Source organism: Tamandua tetradactyla, chromosome 4 (genome assembly GCF_023851605.1).
Source record: "Tamandua tetradactyla isolate mTamTet1 chromosome 4, mTamTet1.pri, whole genome shotgun sequence".
Lineage (NCBI taxonomy): Eukaryota > Metazoa > Chordata > Mammalia > Pilosa > Myrmecophagidae > Tamandua > Tamandua tetradactyla.
Genome location: NC_135330.1, coordinates 18,478,858 through 18,498,155, shown reverse-complemented (window position 1 = coordinate 18,498,155; position 19,298 = coordinate 18,478,858). Strand labels below are relative to the sequence as shown.

General features: G+C 42.0%; 1 protein-coding gene across 1 annotated transcript in view; it reads left to right on the top strand.

Annotated features, from left to right (window-relative positions):
• The window catches only part of LOC143680177 (LIM homeobox transcription factor 1-alpha-like), a 90,140-nt gene that overhangs the window by 26,182 nt on the left and 44,660 nt on the right, over positions 1-19,298 (top strand). The window contains exons 2-3 of the mRNA XM_077156778.1: positions 2,630-2,720; positions 8,108-8,340. Coding sequence (XP_077012893.1) covers positions 2,630-2,720; positions 8,108-8,340 — 324 coding nt within the window. The remainder of the gene's footprint in view (positions 1-2,629; positions 2,721-8,107; positions 8,341-19,298) is intronic.

Genomic DNA, 19,298 nt, shown 5'->3' with positions numbered 1-19,298 from the left:
CTATACTTTCAGGACAGCACCCCTGAAAAGCTGACCTCTGACATTCTTGCATTGTCCTTTGCCTTAATCCAGAAATACTTACCCCCACCTGTCTCTTCCCATGCCCGTTTCCTCAAGTCTCGGTTCTCCCAGCTTCCGGCACCATGATTCATCATCCATTTACTGCTTTCTCTTTCATGTTTTATTCTCAGCTTTTTTTTCATCATCATCGTTATCATTACCATCACCACTGTAATAACAAGCATTTTACTGAGGATTTACCATGTCCCAAGCACTATGGTAAGCAGTTTTAATGTATTAGATCAGATACTTCTCATTGGGACCCTATGATGTAGGGCATTTCATTATTCTCATTGTACAGATAAGGGAACTAAGGCCTCTATAGCCTGACCAACGTCACATAGGTATAACGTGGTAGAGTTAGGGTCTGGACATGGGTTTATTAGATTCTGCCATGTTTCCTTGTGCTACATACACTCTATTTCCATAACTCAGTCTCTTTCTGGCTGGGCTTCCTCGAGTCTTCCTTCGTCCAGCTCTGTCCCTTTGGCCTACCTTTTTGTGTAGGCCTTGAGAACAGTAGCTTACAGGGCATGTAGTGAAGAGGCTCAAGCAAGAGTTGTCTTGTTTCTCAATGTTTTTGGAGTCAGAGTAGACTCTTGGTTTTGAGTCAGAGAGTTTCCCAGATACTCAATGTCCATAGAGGAAAGACCTCTTTCCAGGAGTCCTTTCAGGTGCTGTTTGGGCCCAGGAACTGAGTAGCCTTAAAGGCTCAGCTTGGTAACTACCCCCTGCCTTTTCCCTATATGCAGGCAGCACAGTCTCAGGACCTCCTACAAAACAGTGCTCTAACCGGAAACCCTCTCTGTGTGAGGTAGCCATCTTATCTGCTTCATCTGTCTGATGTTTTTTTTCAATGAATACAGTATTTGAGAGTGTATAGGAGAGAAATGGAAAAAAAGGACCCATGAATCAGCTATCCCAGAGTGTCTCTCTTCTGTGGAGGAGGGACATCGTGAACTAATCTGAGCTCAAATGTGGGTAAGAATCTCTGTGGGTTCAGAAAACAGTTCTTTTTCCTCTTACCCTAAAATTCAGTAAGGTAATGAATAAAGGTTCCTGGCACTGAAGGAATAGTCAATAAAGATTAGTTCCATGTTTTTCCTGTTTACCACAAAAGTCTTTTTGTTTGCAGTCATATAGTTTTGGAGCTGAAGTATATTCTAAAGATAAGAAGTCCAGCGTTCACAATGGTGAAGTGATTTCCCTAGGATCTCACAACCAGCACCGAAATGCAGTCTCTGTATTGCGTTTCAGCACACTCCTATCCCACTACAATAATTCTTGCAGTACGGAGGTGTTGCCTGAAGTTTTCCTCTTTGTTGATTGCCTTAGACTTGTTCTTTAATGGTTTTTCAGATATTAAGCCTTCATATCTGCTTTTTACTTAATTTTTTTTGTTTAATTCTTACTGTATTAATGTATATACAACTTGATATTTACCATTGTAACCACTTTCAAATATACAATTCACTGGTGTTAATTAAATTCACAATGTTGTGCTACCACCACCACTATCCATTATCAACTTTTCCATCCACCCAAACACATATCTACTTTTGAAACATTTCTTATCTCCTTAACTACAGAGCTAGAGAGTATTTCTATCGCTGTAGTAAGTGTGAAACTTCAAAGTTGAAGTGACTTAGGGAGCTATCTACCTGTGGGTCTCAAACATGCTTTAGGAACAAAACGCTTTCTTCAAACAATATTTTTTTCTAGAAATGAAACAAATATATCTGCCTTAGCTGGTGTGTGTGTGTATCCATATATGTGATCCCTTTTAGCCTTAGCTATTGTATTTGTATAGGTCAAAATTACTCCATATCCATGGTCTTATTTAATCCTCTCTAATCTAGAAATGTAGGTGTCATTATTGCCTTTCATTTTTTTTTAACAAACTGAACCTTAAAAGGTTAAGTAATGTGCTCCAAGTCACACTGCCTGGAAGGCTAGTCCTTCTCACCAAGACTAATAGTTATGCATCTAACAGCTTGTGGTTGTATAAGAAGAGGGTAAGCAATTCTTAAACACACATATGCAAATACATGTACATAGATGTGTGTGTGTATAATGGGGCTATGTTTTCATTTGCAGAATTATCCTAGTAAGGCAGTGTCACGATAAAATACTGTTTAGAGACCTGGATTTAGGTGCTGGCAGAGTGGGCCTTCCTGGCTGAAGGATGTGGGGTGAGGAAACACGGGCAATAGAGAACTTACCTCACCCCATCCGCTAAGGAATTCTTGATATGAAACTGATCTAGGGCAGTACTTTTCCACTGAAGATAAGGAAGTGGAGGCCTGGGGAAAGGTAGTAGAAAAACTACCTTTGGTAAAAGGAAAGGACCCTTGAGTCCAGATCTTCTGACTCCAAGTCCCATGCTCATTCCCTAAGTCAAGTTACCTTTCCTTGTCTTGTCCTCTTTGGCTTTCCACAGGACACCCAGCCTAGGGCAGGGTGGCTGGAGGTGGGCTTCAGGAAGGACAGCTTAACTTGGATTATCCTTGCCCATAGTGCTGAGAGTATGTGTGTCATCTGAGGCAGCGTGCTCTGCCTGGTTGCCCAGGAGCCGTGCATCCTCTGGAGTCACTGCTGCAGTCTGGGCATGAAATCATGCAGATGTCGGAGCCAGAAGGTGTTGGGAAGGAACTCATGTGGTGAGGAAGAAGTGTTCTCTTAGGAGAGGGCACAGGAAACCCTTAAGCACTAAGGCCACCTTTGGGGCAAAACAAAATAAAACAAACAAAACCATCAACAAAGGTCAAAAGACAGAGACGGGGCAAATAAAATCGACTAAAAATTGTTATACTTGGTAGTTCATAAGTATTCCACATCCGTGTCCTCATTTAATCTTCCCTAATACAGAAATGTAGGCATCATTATTGCCTTTTGCATTTTAAAAAACTAAGGCGTTGAGAGATTAAGTGATGTATGTGCCTCCAAACAGTGGCCAAGGCCATGGTTCCAGACTCTTTCACCAAAAAGGAAGAATTAGGCATCTTACATTTTGTGGCTGTACATGAAGAGATAGAAGTCTTAGGGATCAAATGGAATTTCAGCCAGCCTCTAAGCTTCTCTGTCTGGCCAAGGATGTGGAAAAGGACCAGAGGGAGCAGAAAAAGATGTAGGGGAGAGAGGGAAGGAAGAGATAGAGGAGGGAGAAGACCAATGATCCATGGCCCCTAAACCAAGCCATGCGGATGGCTTCCTCTTTTGTGGCTGTCCTGACCATTGCCCTCCTACTTATCCCTAATGTGCATGCCTGTGGTCATTGATTTAGATGGCCTGATATATCACCACATCCCCAGGGCCTTCCCCACAGAGGGTATGCATTAAGGAAAGGAGAGCAGAAATAAGTGCTTAGTTTCTGGGACAGGTACTGCTCTAGATGCATTACCATGCAGTGGATACTATAATCCTCATTTTACAGGGCACTGACATGCAAAGAAGAGATAAAGAGTCATTTGAAGAGTTTCCAGAGCTAGGAGAGTTTATAATGATGGGAAAAGTTGAGCCTTGTTGTGTGCGCCTAGAAGGGCTGGATGTGTCTGGGAACCTCGCCTAGCTTTGCAGGGCACAGCCCGTCTGCCAGGCTCTGAACCCAGAGTGAGGTCTCATTAGCATTCAAAGAGGGAAGTAGCTGTGGAGGATGCCATCCAGGGCATTAGGAAGAGACAGGCTGTGTTTTAATTACGACCTGGACTTTTGAACAAATCCTTTTCTCTGCTTGTCTGAGCCTTAGAGAAAACAACTTGTGGGAGGTGTGCAGTTGGCAGCTGGGTCCACAGTGGTACCCGTACAGCTGTGTACACATCTGGCACGCAGGTGGTGGACTCCTTGCAGGCACTTTTTGGCCTCGAATTGCTTTGGGGCTAGGGAGGCTAACCAGAACCAAGGTGGTCAGGTGAAGTTGACCTGAACTGGGCCCAGAGGGGAAGAGCTGATGGAGAAAATGGAGAGAAACAGGTCTACTGTCCCCCCCACCCCCACCCCCTCTTCTCATAGTCTGGGATCCCCATTTGAGCCCGGGCATCTCCCGCCACTTCGTCCAGCAGCTCCTGAGTCAATATGGTGGGCTTCTTTGTTGAGCCCCAACCCTCCCTTCTCCCAAGCCAGGGACATTTTTGGAGTGGGGTATGAAATTAAGAAGAGAGGAGAAAGAGGAGGAGATTAACAGGGTAGAAGTTAGACAAGCACAGATGCTACCACCTGCTGCTGCAGATTCTCAAGTGCTTATTGACTCCCTGGGAGCGTTTGTCTTGAGTCTGTTTAACAGTTCATTCCAGGGAAAGGGGAGGAGAAGGAGGGCTTGGGGACAAAGGGCCTTTGACCGGCTCCTGGAAAAGCTTTGATTAGTTTTTTCAGGTTGACAAACAGTGATGGTGAGGGAAGCAGGAGCCTTGGGGCCCAAGAGATGAACTGGGTGGATTTTCTGCTGAATGCTCAGTGTCCAGCATGTAGGGAGGAAGTAAAGGCAAATATTCAAGGGATGGATGTTACCAGAGGTGCAGACACAGAGAGAAACCACACCTCTCTTCTGGAAGAAGAGAGAAGGCAGGGGAAGGGCAGCTGGTACCGAGAGTTCTGGGTTTTTTTACTCTAGTCCAACTTGTTAGTGGTGAAAGAGGCACACCGGCACCTTGGGTTGTTCCCCAGATTCTCCCGCTTTCTGAAGTTGAGAAGCAGGGCCAGGCATAGCAGGAGAGGTGTCTCTGAGATGCCTCCCGTCGAGGACCCGGGGCAGGAAGGCTTGCTGTGGTGGCCTCAGACTGCATTGGGAAGCAGCACAGGCACTTCCAGTCTCGAGCTGTGCTGGCCTCTGTCCTGGGAAGCTCCTCCCTAGAGGATTCATGGGAGGTGCTTCATTCTCTTCTCCCAGCCTTGGCTTCCTTTCCTCTAAGAGTCTGAATTGCTTCCCTCTCTTGTGCCAATCTGGGTGTAATGCCTCCTTGGGAATCCCTTTAACTTCCTCTTCCCTTCTCCCTCAAAACATTTCCTGGTCTTCCAGGAAGCTTGCAAGACGAACACACTGTGCACACTTGGATAGACGCAAAGTCATGAGCTTGTAGAGTTTCAGTGCTGCCAAGTGATTAAATATTGAACCCAGACTGTGGCTTTATGCCCTTCTCTTTTGTATTCATGGGACATTGCTTTGTATTGGCCTCATCTTCTGCTTCCTTAAGGTAAATCCCTGAAGGTGGGCATTATTTATCTATTCCCTTCTTTGTTTATGTGAGCTCTGTGAGGTCAGGAACTTTACCTTGGATCCTGCTGTGCCTGCAACAGCATCTGGCACCTAACAGACACGCAACATCTATTTGTTCTATGCATCTGAACGCTGTCAGGTAGTGGTTTCTTTTCCTCCCCTCCTTGTTAAGACACAGAGTGTATGGTGCATTTCGGGGTACACAGTGGATACTTCTCAATAAGTAAAGAAAAAAGATGTGGAAGTGAATGAATGAATGTGTGAGTTTTGGGGAGGGGTTGGGCACACTTGGGCCGTCACGGGGCTTGGCCTGCGTGTAAGAACTCTTTTCAGTTGTCTGTGTTTTGTTGGCTCTGCCGAGGTGGCACTGACTGGCAGAGGTAGGCAGCGTCAGCCCCGGTCACACTCCGTGTCAGCTCGGGTTTGTCTTCATGTGTGTCAGGAAGGGAGGGTCCTGGATCTTTTAGTTCTAGGAGCTCGCTCTGGCCATTCTACCCCCTCTCGCCATCCTTCCTCTTATGCCATCTGACCTTTCCACAGCTATTGATCTCTCTGGAATGCGGGGCCAAACAGAGAGAGTGTTTGGAGAGAGACGATCGCCACCCACCCCCTTGTGCTACTACTTTAAAAACTAAAACAGGTTTTTATTTTGGAAATTAAAGAGTGCCCAAATACTCGGATATTTAGGACAATTTTTAGAGTATGTTATCTTTGTGCCGGGGCCAGGGGCTTTGACAAAAGCAGTGATGTTATCAAGAAGCAACTGAAACAAACCCCCAAACCAGAGAGATCTGTTTTAAACGTTAGGTCATTCATAGGCAGAATCAACTGTTATTGATCTGGGTTATGAGGAAGAGAACAACCTTTATTGAGCACCTACTATGTGTCCACTCCTAAGCCAGGTTCTTTCTACAAGTTATTTCAGGAAGAGGGTGAACAAATTAGATCCACAGGACAAATCGAATCAACTTTTATCCTGTACCCTCCCAGTGCAAGAGACTGTGGAGTACTTAAATATTCCATAGGCCTTGTTCTTGAAATATAAGCTGTTGGCAAGATTACTTACAAATCTGAGAAAATAAAAATAATAAGACAAGATTGAAAAAATACTTTTACTTAGTGCTATGAAGCAATGATCGTGGGACTAAGAGCTGAAAGGGGCTGTCTGGCCTAAGCCAGGGCCACGGAGGTGCAAAGGGGTGAAACAACCTGTCTGAGGATTTGGAGACAGTTATCTGCAGAGCTGGTGGCACAACCCCGAACTCCTGATCCCACTCCAGATAACTGCTGAATGACCAGTGCAGACAATTCATGTTATAGGTAGTCAAAGGAGGGGGAGTGGCTTCTGGCTGGGGCAAGAGGAGGTTCAGGGCAGGATTCACAGAGAAGGTGGGAGCTACTTTTTGGAGGGTAGGGTTGGGTGCTTATAGATTAAATAAGAAAGGAAGGGCTTCCTGGGAGGATAGAATGGCATAAACAAGCTCAGAGGTAGAAATCAGGAATGTTGTATATGGAAGTCCTGACATTATTATCACCCATGAGCAAAGAACACCAGAAGCCTGGGAGCAGTTCTCCATGCTGGGAGCAGTTCTCCACGCTGCCCTATTCCTAATCCCAGCCCAGACTCCAAGCTGTGAGTTCTGTCCCATCTTCCACTGCCTTCCCTGCTGCTGCTTGAGTTCTGACTTTTTATTACTTTTGAGCTGCTCCCCCAACTTATCTCTCTACTCCACCCTTCACACTGTCATGAGTTCCGTTCTTAAGACTTGGCTCTTATCACATTAAAAAACATTTTACTGATTCCCTGTTGCTGGATAGATGATACCCAGCTCCTTGGAGTATAGTTGGCCATGACCTACCTCACCTGCTACTCCTCCTGAAGCCCCCTACCTCTGGCTTGCTAGAGTACACACCATACTGTAAGGGCAGCATGCGCTTTAATGACCTTAGGCCTTTGCACAGGCTGTTCCCTCTGCCTGGAATGTCTCCTCCCCACCCCCACCCCCACCCCTTTACAACAGCCAGCCTCCTTTCCTTCCTATCAGTCATTTGACCAGGATTTATTGAACCCATAATAAAATGCAGTCCCTAACCATCGTTTCCTCTTCCCATATCCCTCTGCTCACCCTGCCCCTTTAAGTATCTGAACCCATCTTTCTTTTCATTAGCTGTAACTCATTTCAGGAAGGGATTTTCCTTTATTCATCTTCACATTGCTGGTACCTACTACTCTGACACACTCCAAGTGGTTTGTGAAACAAATTAAATGAAATAGGTATTAAGTCCCAAGAGATAGGCTGAATTTAGGTTTTTGAGGGCATGGAATGTCAGGCTGGGAAGTTGGGTTGCAGTTAATCTCTCAAAAACTGGACTATATATCAGAATGCTCCAAGGAGCTTTGTTAAAAATTCACATCCTAGAGCCACACTTTTCTATACATTGACAGGAGTGTTTCTGGAGAACTTTGTGTTACTGTTATTGTTGTTTTAAACAGTAAACTCACCTGGGGATGCTGGGCAGCCTGCCTGACACCAGTCTGGAGACTGACTGTGGGGAACACCATGTCATAGGACACACCTGATTCACCCTGCACATCAGTTCAGATCCCATTCTGCCAGTGGCACTCACCCTTCTTTTCTTAAGCTTTTGGTAGAGTGACTCAACTGAATGATTTTATTTCAAGCTCTTCAGGGTATACCCTAGATTTAAGGAATGTTCTGTCACAAGCATCCTTGTCTCTGGGCTTAATGTTCCTTTTGCTGTTGATTTGAGGGGAGTCCCGGGCCCAAGCTGCACCTTCCTCACAGTGCATATCCCCACTCTCTCCCCTGCTGCTAGGCTGTTTGCTGTCAAATGTGGGGGCTGCTTTGAGGCCATCGCACCCAACGAGTTTGTTATGCGGGCCCAGAAGAGTGTGTACCACCTGAGCTGTTTCTGCTGCTGTGTCTGCGAGCGGCAGCTCCAGAAGGGTGATGAATTTGTCCTGAAGGAGGGACAGCTGCTCTGCAAAGGAGACTACGAGAAGGAGAGGGAGTTGCTCAGCCTGGTGAGCCCAGTAGCTTCAGACTCAGGTGAGTATCCTGTGATGGGCATGGGTTGCAGTTGGGTGGGTGGAGTGTAATGGGTCGGAAGTCTGCATAGCTTCCTCCCCAGAGAGCCAGTCATCTCAGCAACCTTGATCCATGGCAAGGCACTTCTATATTTCTATGAACTTCCTTGTAAGTTTGGAGTTATCTGTTATCTGTCAGCTATTGCTTAATAAGCTAATAATGCTGGGTAAAAATAACCCCTCAAATCTCATGACATAAAACTATAAACACTTGTTCATACATTCACAAGTTTGTGAGTTAACTGGAATGACTCTGTTTCAGTCTGAAGGTCTTTAAGTCATTTGGGGTCTGCTGTCCTTAGCTGAGCTTAGCTCTAGGCTGTAGGTCAGGTTCCAGTCTGCCCTGTATGATTTATTCTAAGATCCAGGCTGAAGGAGCAACAGCTATAGGTTATGACATCTGCTGACAATGGCAGAAGTTCAAGAGGGCAAGGCCAACTATACAAGCACATTCAAAGCCTCTGCTCACAGCATGTCTGCTAATATCCTGTTGGCCAAAGCAAGTTACATGGCCCAACCCAAAGTCAAGGGAAGAAGAAATATACTCCTTGCACCATGAGGCCCTGGTAGGGCAGAGACGTAATACTATAAAAAGGGAATGAAGAATTGGAACCAATAATTCAACCTTCCATAGTCATTTAATTGCTCTAAGCCTGCATTTCCTCACTGTCATGTGGAAAAGATGGACTCTATCCAAGGCTTGGGGGGATCACATAAAGAAAGGAACTAGAATGTATTTGTTCCTCTTCATCATCACTCACCACTCACTCTGTAGGGATGGGAAAGAGCAGGGATAGGGGAGGTGTGGAGGTTTCATGGAGCAGGTTTCACAAAACCAAAGACATTAAATTAAATAAAAACTGTCTAAATTAAGTGTGAAATATCATCCCAAGGTATTAGGCCCCTCAGGGCAGGATTTGTCTTAGCCTGGCCTTCCTTTATTGCTCAGTAAAATCTACTGAAGTAATACCTGTTGCCAATTCCAGTCTGATTCCAAACTCCTGAGGGATTATCAAACCTCCTACTGAACTCCTGGTAAGAGAGCTGACTAGTCCATCTGTAAGCTCCCTCTTCTGCGTAGTCAGCCACTTTGGAAGGCTCTGACCCCTCCCACTCTGCACACCAGCCTTGCTGGACTTCAACATTCACTCCAGATCTTAAAAGTCTTTTCCCTCTGTACCTCTCTTTCTTCTTCTTTGGTCTTTCTAGAATATTCTTTAAACTTCCCTCTACAGGCTGCTCCCTTGGGGAAGTCTTCCCTTACACTCTATGGTGGTGAGTTTCCCTTCATTTCTTCTACCATGACATTACTCCCACTTTACCATGGCTCCTTGTTTGGTAGTTTGTCATTCTCTGCAGACCACTAAGCTCCTTGAAGGACAGTGTGTGTCTTCCGTGGGCCTAGCACGGGCCTGGAACAATGAAGGTTGCTTGGTAAATCTTGGTTAAACAAATATATAAATACATGAAATAAAGTTATTGTTTCATGGGTGATATGGTGCACAAGGACAAGAGGGTTGGAGATGGACAGGTGGGGTGCCTTTTCCTGGCTGCCTCACTCATCTGTGTGACTTTGGACAAGTCAGTGAACCTCTCTAAACTTCAATTTCTTTAACTGTAAAATGATGATAGCCACATCTACCTAATAGGTATGTTGTTGGAGAATAAAAGAGTTAATGCATATAAAAACCTGGTGCTCAATAAATGCTGATGCTTAACTTATCCCTGCCAGTGTTAGCATCTTCGTAGCAGTTCTGTTGTTGCCTATATACCTCCTAGCTGCTTCTTCTTGGCTGATCCTGGCTGTAGCTTTAAATAATCTGACACCAGGACAATCCCAACCCCCATTGGGCTCATTGGTCTTAGTTTTCCTGGATTTGTTTTATCTTGGGGAAATCTCTTCTTTCCAGGAACACTGTCACTGACATACTGACTGTTTCTTTCTGAGGCCATTGGCTGTATTCTAAACTGGCCCCATTCTAAAGTCAGCTTCTAAGCCATCCAGTTGGTATAAGGAGGTCAGCTCATCCCATCATTTTCCTTCAGGTATCTTGCCGTGCCCACCCACTTAGGTTTCCTCCCCAGACTATTGCAAATGCTTCAGATTCTCAAAGGGCTTAGGTGCCATGGTGATCAGAATGCCAGCATGGCTTTATAAAAGGCATACACATCCAGAGGGACACAGTGTTCTTTCTTACATGGGAATGAATGCTGTGGTTTAGCCTTCCTTGGAACACAGTTATGTGGGACTTCATTGCTAAGTTATCCAGTTGGCCCTTGTATCAAAAGTACAGATAATAACAGACTAAAGATTCAACATGAGCCATTATGATCACCACCTCACCTCCCCCCAAAAGCCAAAAAAAGTAAAAGCTGGGTTTATGTATCATTGATAGAATTATAATGTCCAGAGCAAGGGACCTGCAATAGGCCCACTTTTCTGACCACATTTTCAGCAATATGTTCAGTTCTGGGCACTTCTTTTTTTATGTTTTATCTTTTAATTTTTATTCATATAACATATGTGACCTAAAATTTCTCCTGTTTTAACCACATTTACATATATAATTCAGTGCAATTAATTATACTCACAATAATATGCTACCATTACCACCATCAAGTTCCAAAACTTTCTGATCAACTCGAGTAGAAATTTTGTGCACATTAAGCATCCACACTCCATTCTCTAACCAACCCCAATCTCTCCCATAATAACTTATATTTATATTATTATATTATATTATTTGATGAGTTTGCTTATTCTAATTAGTTCATGTCAGTGGGATCAAACAATATTGGTTCTTTTGTGTCTGGTGTATTTCACTCAGTATAATGCCCTCAAGGTACATCCATGCATCAGAACTTTGTTCTTTTTTACTGCTGAATAATATTCCATTGTATGTATAAACCACATTTTGTTTATCCATTCATCAGTTGATGTGATGGACATTTGGGCTCCTTCCTCTTTTGGCAATTGTGAATAATGCCGCTATGAACATCAGCTTGCAAACATCTGTTCGAGTTCCTTCTTTCAGTTCTTCTGAGTATATACCTAGGAGCAGCATCGCCAGGTCATATGGTAATTCTATACTTTGCTTCTTGAGGAACTGCAGAACTGTCTTCCATAGAGATTCTGGACTACTGGAGCTTTCTAGTTTATTCATTCATGAAGTTGTTCAGTCGACATTTCTGTAGTGCTTGCTACATGCCAGGGATGGAGTCATGATATGAATGATAAAAACGACATTAACCACATCAGTGAAGGAATTGTATATGTTTAGGCTAGAAAAATGAAGACTAAATGAGGACATAATTGCTGCCTTCAAATGATTGGGTCAGACTATTTTTTTTTTAACTTTGGAGGGCAAAATTTGAGTTCATTCAATTATTCAAAAAATTCATTGAATACTTATGCGATAGATAAAAAGGTTCAGGGAAGCAGCTCCTTACTAATAAAGGGAATATTAGCATGTCATTCTAGTTATTAGATCTAACAAAGAATGAAATTGCTCAAGAGATAGACTGCCCCTCTTTTTGGAGCTGATACTGGGAGAAGGATTCTAGAAGACTTCTGTGGTCCCTTTCAAATCTAAGAGTCTATGACGGCTTTTAAAGCTTTAAATGAAATGACATTAAAACCTCAACCAGAATCAAACATATTGTCTTCACCACTCATTTTGTCCTTTATATAAATGCTGCCTATATTGGACCATAAAATGTTTTGGGTGCCAAAGACTGCCTCACTAATGAGAGGACAAGCTTTTGAGAACAGGGTTGTAGCTTTTAATTCCTTTGCTCCCTAAACAATGCTTAGTATGCCTCTGAGAAAAGAGCAAGTGATCAATAAGTAACTAATGAGCTTAATTAAATCTAAAGGAAAGAAGCCCATCTCACATTAGGGGTTTATAAAAAGCAAACAATTTTAGGATCTGTCCCAGTACAAATACACTTTTTTTCCTCCTTTCTGTACTGGTGCTTTACAGATTGTAGATGCTTGATAAATATTTGTTAAGTGAATGATTGAACGGTCTGTCATCTTTAATGTTCTTATCAATGATTTGGATGAAGACACAGAAGGCAGATTTATTCAATTTGCAGATGACACAAACCTGGCAGGGAACGCTGTGTGGCAGCTGATACTCTCAATGTTCAATAAGACTTTGACAAGTTAACAGAACAGCATAAAGTCAGCAAGTTGAAATCCAACCACTGTATCTCAAAACTCAATTATCAGAATATGAAGTGGGGCCTGTTTTTTTTTTTTTGTCTGTCTGTTTGTTTGTCCTTTTTTTTCTTTCTTTTTTTATTTTTTATTTTTTTACTATTATTATTATTTTTATTTTTTTTCTCTATATTAACATTCTATATCTTTTTCTGTTGTTTTGCTAGTTCTTTTCCTAAATCGATGCAAATGTACTAAGAAATGATGATCATGCATCTATGTGATGATGTTAAGAATGGGGCCTGTTTTGATGAAGTTTCATGTGGGATTTTAGGAGACCAAAAAGTCAATAGCAAGCAAAAGGATGTTGCTGCATTAATACAACAATAGTGTCCCTCACGTGTGATTCGAGTTTCATTATTTTAGTTTGCATTGGTCAGATCATATTTAGAATATTTGATCTAAGAATAAATGATGGATTTTGGGAGGATACTTACAGATTAGAGGGAGTCTCCAGGAGCATGCTAAATGATAAATACCTGAAAAACGTTAGGATATTTAGCTTTGAGAAAATAAGACTAAGGGAGATATGAGAATCACACTCAAGGTTGCAGACCTGTGTCCTGAGGGTAAAATGACAGACTTTGGTTCAAAACAAGGTAGAACTATGTCCAAAAATGGTGCAGACTGGACTGCTCTTCGAGAAAGTGAACCTGTTTGTCCTTTAAGATTTTTATTAGAGTGTATGGAAGGCTGGGTCAGCTACCTCTGGGGCTGCTTAAATGTAGGCCTCTAGGTTTTATGATGCTGACTAATCTGACTTACAGAAAAGCTGTACAGGGATATGGAAAACCAAACTCAGGAGATCCTCGGCTGTTGGATGTTCTTTTCTTGGGTGGCCCAGCCTCTTTTGTCCTCGTCCCTGATTTACCAATGACCTTGAGTAGCCTCCTGAGCAGAGGAATGGAATTTGTAGCCAGCATTGGGCAATTTTCTGTGGGCTCTCCAGGCAGCCTGTCAGAATGCCACAGCCTGTACTCTTCAGTTTGACCAGAAAATCACAGACTCTTTCAATTGGTAGCATATTGGAGGCTATCCATTCAACAATAGGGAGCTCTTAACCTCACAGAATTGTTGTACAGAGCCCCAAAGTTGGTCTCCATGTATAACCTCAATTCTTGGCCTTGGTTCTATTTTCAGGAACTCACCAAATAAATCAGTCTCTGCTCCATGTGACAGCCCTACAAATTTAAGACAGAGATCCTAATACTCTCTAGGTTTTCTCTTTTCCTTACTAGGTCTTCCTCATTCTTCCAGCTATCCCTTGTAAGAGATCTTTTGCTCCATCTTTAAAAATACTACAATATCTTTTGAATGTATCACTCAGAAGGGAATACTGTTTTCCATATGTACTCTGAACTAGCACAGTGTTATTTTTTTACTGTTTGTCATGCACAGACAACATATTGTATTGTGTAGCCCATGCTCGTGGTTGGGGTGGGGGCCTCTGGGGCTGTCCGTGGGCAACCATGGCTTCTGGTTGCTTCATGTTGCATCTCTTAATTATCTGCATCTCTTATCTTCACATTTTCTTTTAAAATCAAGGTCATCTGAGAGTGTCCTGGTACAGCTATTTTCCTAAAGTTTTAATTAAAAAAATTAGATTTACAAAAACAGTTGCAAAGATAATATAGAAGTTTCCACATCCCCTTCATCCATCTTTCCCTAATGTTGCCATTTTACAAAACCAGAGTACATTTATCAAACTAAGAAATTAACATTGGTACGACACTATAAACTATAGGCTTTATTCTACTTCACAGGTATTTCTTCTCATGTCCTTTATCTGTTCCAGGATCTAATCCAGGATACCACATTGCATTTAGTGTGCAGCTATTTTTATATTAAGTTGACTTCCGTTTTTCTTCGTTTTTGGAATCACTGATGAATGTCTAGTCAGGATTTCATTTTTTGCCCCTCCCTCCAACAGTATCTGTTGTGTTTTATATATTTTTTTATCAACTCTCACCATGGCATCAAACTGTGTTGTTTGATGGTTTGTTTGGGGGTTTCTCTGTTTACCATTTTAAATCTTTCTTTCCCTGAAGACCAGCATACATTTTAGATTATGCCTCGGATTTATTCCTTGACTGTTATTTTCTCCCCCATAGTTCAAACGATCACATTCATTTGGTTTACTAGCTTTGTCTTGTGGGTTTGAGAAAATCCAAGAGTAGCTGGGCCCTGCATTCCTTCTTTTTATCTTCAGAGAGATGATACTTTCACCAGGGGAAGGCAGAGCTCTTTTAGGTGATCTGCTTTTGTAGAGGGATGTTCCTGGACAAAGCTTGGGTTGTGAAGTCCCCATCATAAGAGCCTCTTTCTACAAAGGAGGCTTTATGTTTTAGGTTAATGTAGCAACTTCATGGCCTCTGTTTTACAGTTAGTATGGACTGCACTGTGAGGATTAGGCTGTTTCTCTCTCCTGGGCTCTGTGCTCACATTGCTTGGCACACAACAGCACTCAGGAGAGGTTGGCTTATTGTGTGTATAAATTAACTTTGTCCTGTGTATATTAGCCTCTGAGGTCCTTAGTAGAGACATATTAACCTCCAGTGTGACTTTTTTTTCTAACTGAAGCCAGAAAGAGAATTCTTCACACATGCTGTTTTTTTTTTTTTTCCACATGGGCAGGCACCAGGAATCAAACCTGGGTCTCTAGCATGGCAGGTGAGAACTCTGCCTGCTGAGCTACTGTTTTTTTTTTAATCCTTCTAATTTTCCTTGGGATATGGGTTGGTGCTGCTTAAGAAGATCCAGGAACCTCTCCTGTTACTCTCATTGTGCAATGCATTCTTTTTCTCTTCTGAGTCAGGTTCATCATCCACTCACATTTAGATACTTGTCTTAATTTTCTCCTACAGTCTCAGAACTAGTGGTTTCTGGATTCATTAAGAAGTATTCCTTTCATCCTATCTTGGAACTCTTCTTGTTCACCAATAAATTAGAACAGAGAGGTAGCAGTTACCTCACAAGTACTGGAAAATGTTCTTCAGTCTTCTGGAATTATCCTATTAATCCAAAGTTATGAATTTTTAAGTGCGGGAAACAAAAGAAGTCAACAGTAGACATAAGAAGGGCTCATTCTCCATATTGTTGTGCAAAGAGCTTGGGACCTAAAGATACACAGGTCTGGATTTGAGTCTTGCGTTACACTCACAAGCAGTGTGACCCTGGGCAAGTCACTTCCCCTCTCCAGGATTCTGCTTCCTAATCAGTAAAAGGGGGTTATAATACTTCCTTGTTGGGTTGCTGTAAAAGCTCATAGTATAATGCATTTCAAGGGCTTGGCACGGGGTTGGTGCCCAGTAAATGCCAGCTATCATAACATCTCTTGGCACAGGCTCTAGGTACCTCTGGGTAGCTCGGGGCTTGTATGCATATTTCTCCAATGAACTATCATTTCACAAACACATTATCTTCTGTCTTTGCTCTTCTGATTTAGATGCTTCAGAATAACTGATCTGGGGAGCATCTCAAGATGGTAAAGACTGAAGGCCTTCCAGTTTGGATAGCTAGGGTACGTGAGCTACATATGAACTGATCCATACCAGGGCCTCCGTGTCTGAGAGGTGCTCTCCAGTTTCTGAACATTAGAGCCAGTGTTGCATCCTGGAAAGGCAATGCAGAAGACCAGGAGGAATGGTCTTGCACTCAATTCTGAGAGGTATTAGTAATTTCAAGCAAGAAAGGGAAGAATTGATCTAATCCAGCTCCCTTTCTTTTACAGACTAGTACACTGAGGCTTACAGTGCTTATGAGCTGAACTGTTTGGAGTGCCCAGGTATCTTCTTATTCCTGAGCATAACATTTTCCAAAATATAGTTTTCCTGGGCGACGGGGCGGAGTAGTGGTTAATTTTCATGTGTCCCTTAGTCTGAAGGTGGTGGTATGTCTCACACCTTTGAATGAGTTGCTTTTGGAGCAGCTAGACTTCTCTCTTGCAGCACTGGTCTTTGAGCCTAGAAAGGACATTGAACCTGACATTTCCCAGTTGGTGAATGCACAATACAGCTGAAGCCAAAGTCACTATTTCTTTTTCTGAATAGGCTTGTTAGCTTTCTCTGCTACTCGCCATAATCTGTTTAGATCCTTCCAGGTGGTCACCTTACCGACCTTTAATTCAGCAGATATTTCTCGTAGACACTGTGTCAGACTCCCTGCTAAATGCTATATTTTGTTGCAGAAACAAGAAAGCCAGAGGGGTTAGTGAATACTGAGTAGCACAACTGAGAGGAAACATCTCAGCTAACATCCTAATGTCAGGGGAACAGGGGAGCCAGACTTTTATAAAGGGCTGAGAGCTGGGGAAAGAGATGTCGCCTGGTGCCAGGGGGTGAGGGGTGGATCTTGTCATTCTTTTCTCTAAGAAAGAAGGGTGAGAGAGGGGTGAGCTATTAATAAAAACATTGAGCAAGCATTAAAAATATTCTGATAAATCTTGTATTTGTGAAGAAATGGATTTAAAATGTTTTAGATTTTCCTCTAGAGCAGTGTTTTTTCAAAAAACTCCTCATTAAAGAGGCATTTCTTATAACATTTTTACTGCAACTCAGTAAAAACTGTTTTTAATCTGACCTAGTATATGCATTCATATATGTGTGTGGAGTGAAAGTTTGAGCATGTGGACTGATTTATTCCATGCCCTATATGTAATATTTTCTATTCTATTTCTTTTTTAACGCTGGTTGCATCTGCTGTATCAGTTTCATAACCTGCAATCGATCATGACCTGAAGTCTGAAAAATACTGCTTTAAAGGGCAATTACATACAAAGCTGTGCCCAGATTTTGGGAATGGTATAAATTCCTTAGATTTCAAAACAAAAAGAATGTTTTAATCTTCTACATATATCCACACTATTTTAGATGCTGAGACTAAGACCAAAGACAGAATATACTGTTCCTGACTCCAACAGTTTGGCACAGAGCCTTACATACAGTAAACAAGTAACAACTGTTACCTGCTTTTATTGTTGTTGTTATTAAGTAGATATGAAGAGCACACATATTTATAGCATAAGTAATACAAAGGTCTTTGTGGATGATTTCTGATTTATTAATTTGGCATCTGTGGAGAGTAGACAAGAGGCAGTTATAACTGCTTGATCTTCCAGGTTTGCAAAATCGATAATTTTGTCTCTTGTTAGTACCACAGCAGTGGAATTGACAGTCATTTGTTGCCTTCAGTCTGAGGCTCAACACTTCTTTTCTGTACTGAACCTTTGTCTTCTAGTGTATTTGTTTTGTCTTCGTAACATAGATGGAGAAATAAAGACACAGGATACTCGAGTCAAGGATAAGCCAGAATAAGAACTTAATTCCACCAATTACAAGTCGGGACACTTGATACTGAAACACAGAAGTTCAACCCTTGCTATAATTGTGAGTTGGGTAGAGTTTATCTTTGGTACTTGAAAATTTACAGGCAAAGCACAGATCAAAATTGAGTGAATTCAGAAATTCCATGTATTATCTCTTCTCCACTGACTGAACTTTAATTTTTGGATAAGTATTCACTCAATAATTTCGATTAAAGTGAATAATAAAAACATAATTTAAAATTAGTTGTAGTCACTTCAAAGCATATTTAATCTGTAATAGTGTGCTGTCTGCAGGCATTCATTTTTCCTGCACAGTCCCTAAAAGGAAAAATTGACCAAATGGACAATTAATCTTTGTGATTTTTACATGATGATGATAATGATGTTAAGAATGATTGAACGCTTATCTGCACAAAGCATTGCTCTAAGCACTTTATTTGAATTAACTCATTTAATCATCATATCAAGCTGACAAGGAAGGCAATATTATGATTATTTCCATTCTACAGATGAGGAAGATGAGGCATGTAGAATTTAGTAATTTCCCACAGCTAGTAATTGAAAGAGCCAGAATTTAAACCCAGGCAGCCCAACTGCAGAGCTGCATCGTTAAGCACCATGCTGCTTTGCCTAGTCAATAAACTTGTACACATATATTAAAATAGACCTCACATTTTGTTCTCACGTTTCACTGACAGCTCTCCCCTGCTAGCTATGGCAGTGCTCCAGGTACTCAGCAGGACTTACTACCTAGGAGACCCCAACCAAAGAACCTTTTCACATATTATTAAAGCAATGAAAACAAGATGATTTGAACTGAGTTTACACTCCCTTTAAGAACCAGTCACAGGTTCACCTTCTGTCTAACCTCTATTTCCTCCTTAAAAATTAATTACTTTCCCTATATTTCCCATGGATACCCCCTCTAAGAAGGTAGGAGGTTTTGAAGTCTCCAAAGACACCATGATGTGTGAATGCAGAAGTGTTTTAAAAGCACATGTAAGGTATTGTTATTTTTACAATTACTTAACTTAAACTTCTGGTTCTGTCCCGTGAGTTATTTGATGGTATCAGGAAAAAACAACTGATATTTTTATGTAGATGAAGAGGCATCAGCTGTGAAAATCATGGCCCTCATTAATTAAATCAATAAAAGTACAAGTATGGGGCAAACGGTACACATCAGAACTTCTTCTAAAAGGTTTCTTCTTGTCATCTGCTCTTTTAAACCCACATACCGGACAAAATAAACTCAGGTTTATTTTTCAGTGGCAGTGACGACATTGTGCCTCTATCTACCTTTTTAACTGAATCTTCTTTGGGGAAAACGGTGTGACTTTGCAGTAGTGAATTTTAGGAGTGTAGTCTATGGCCA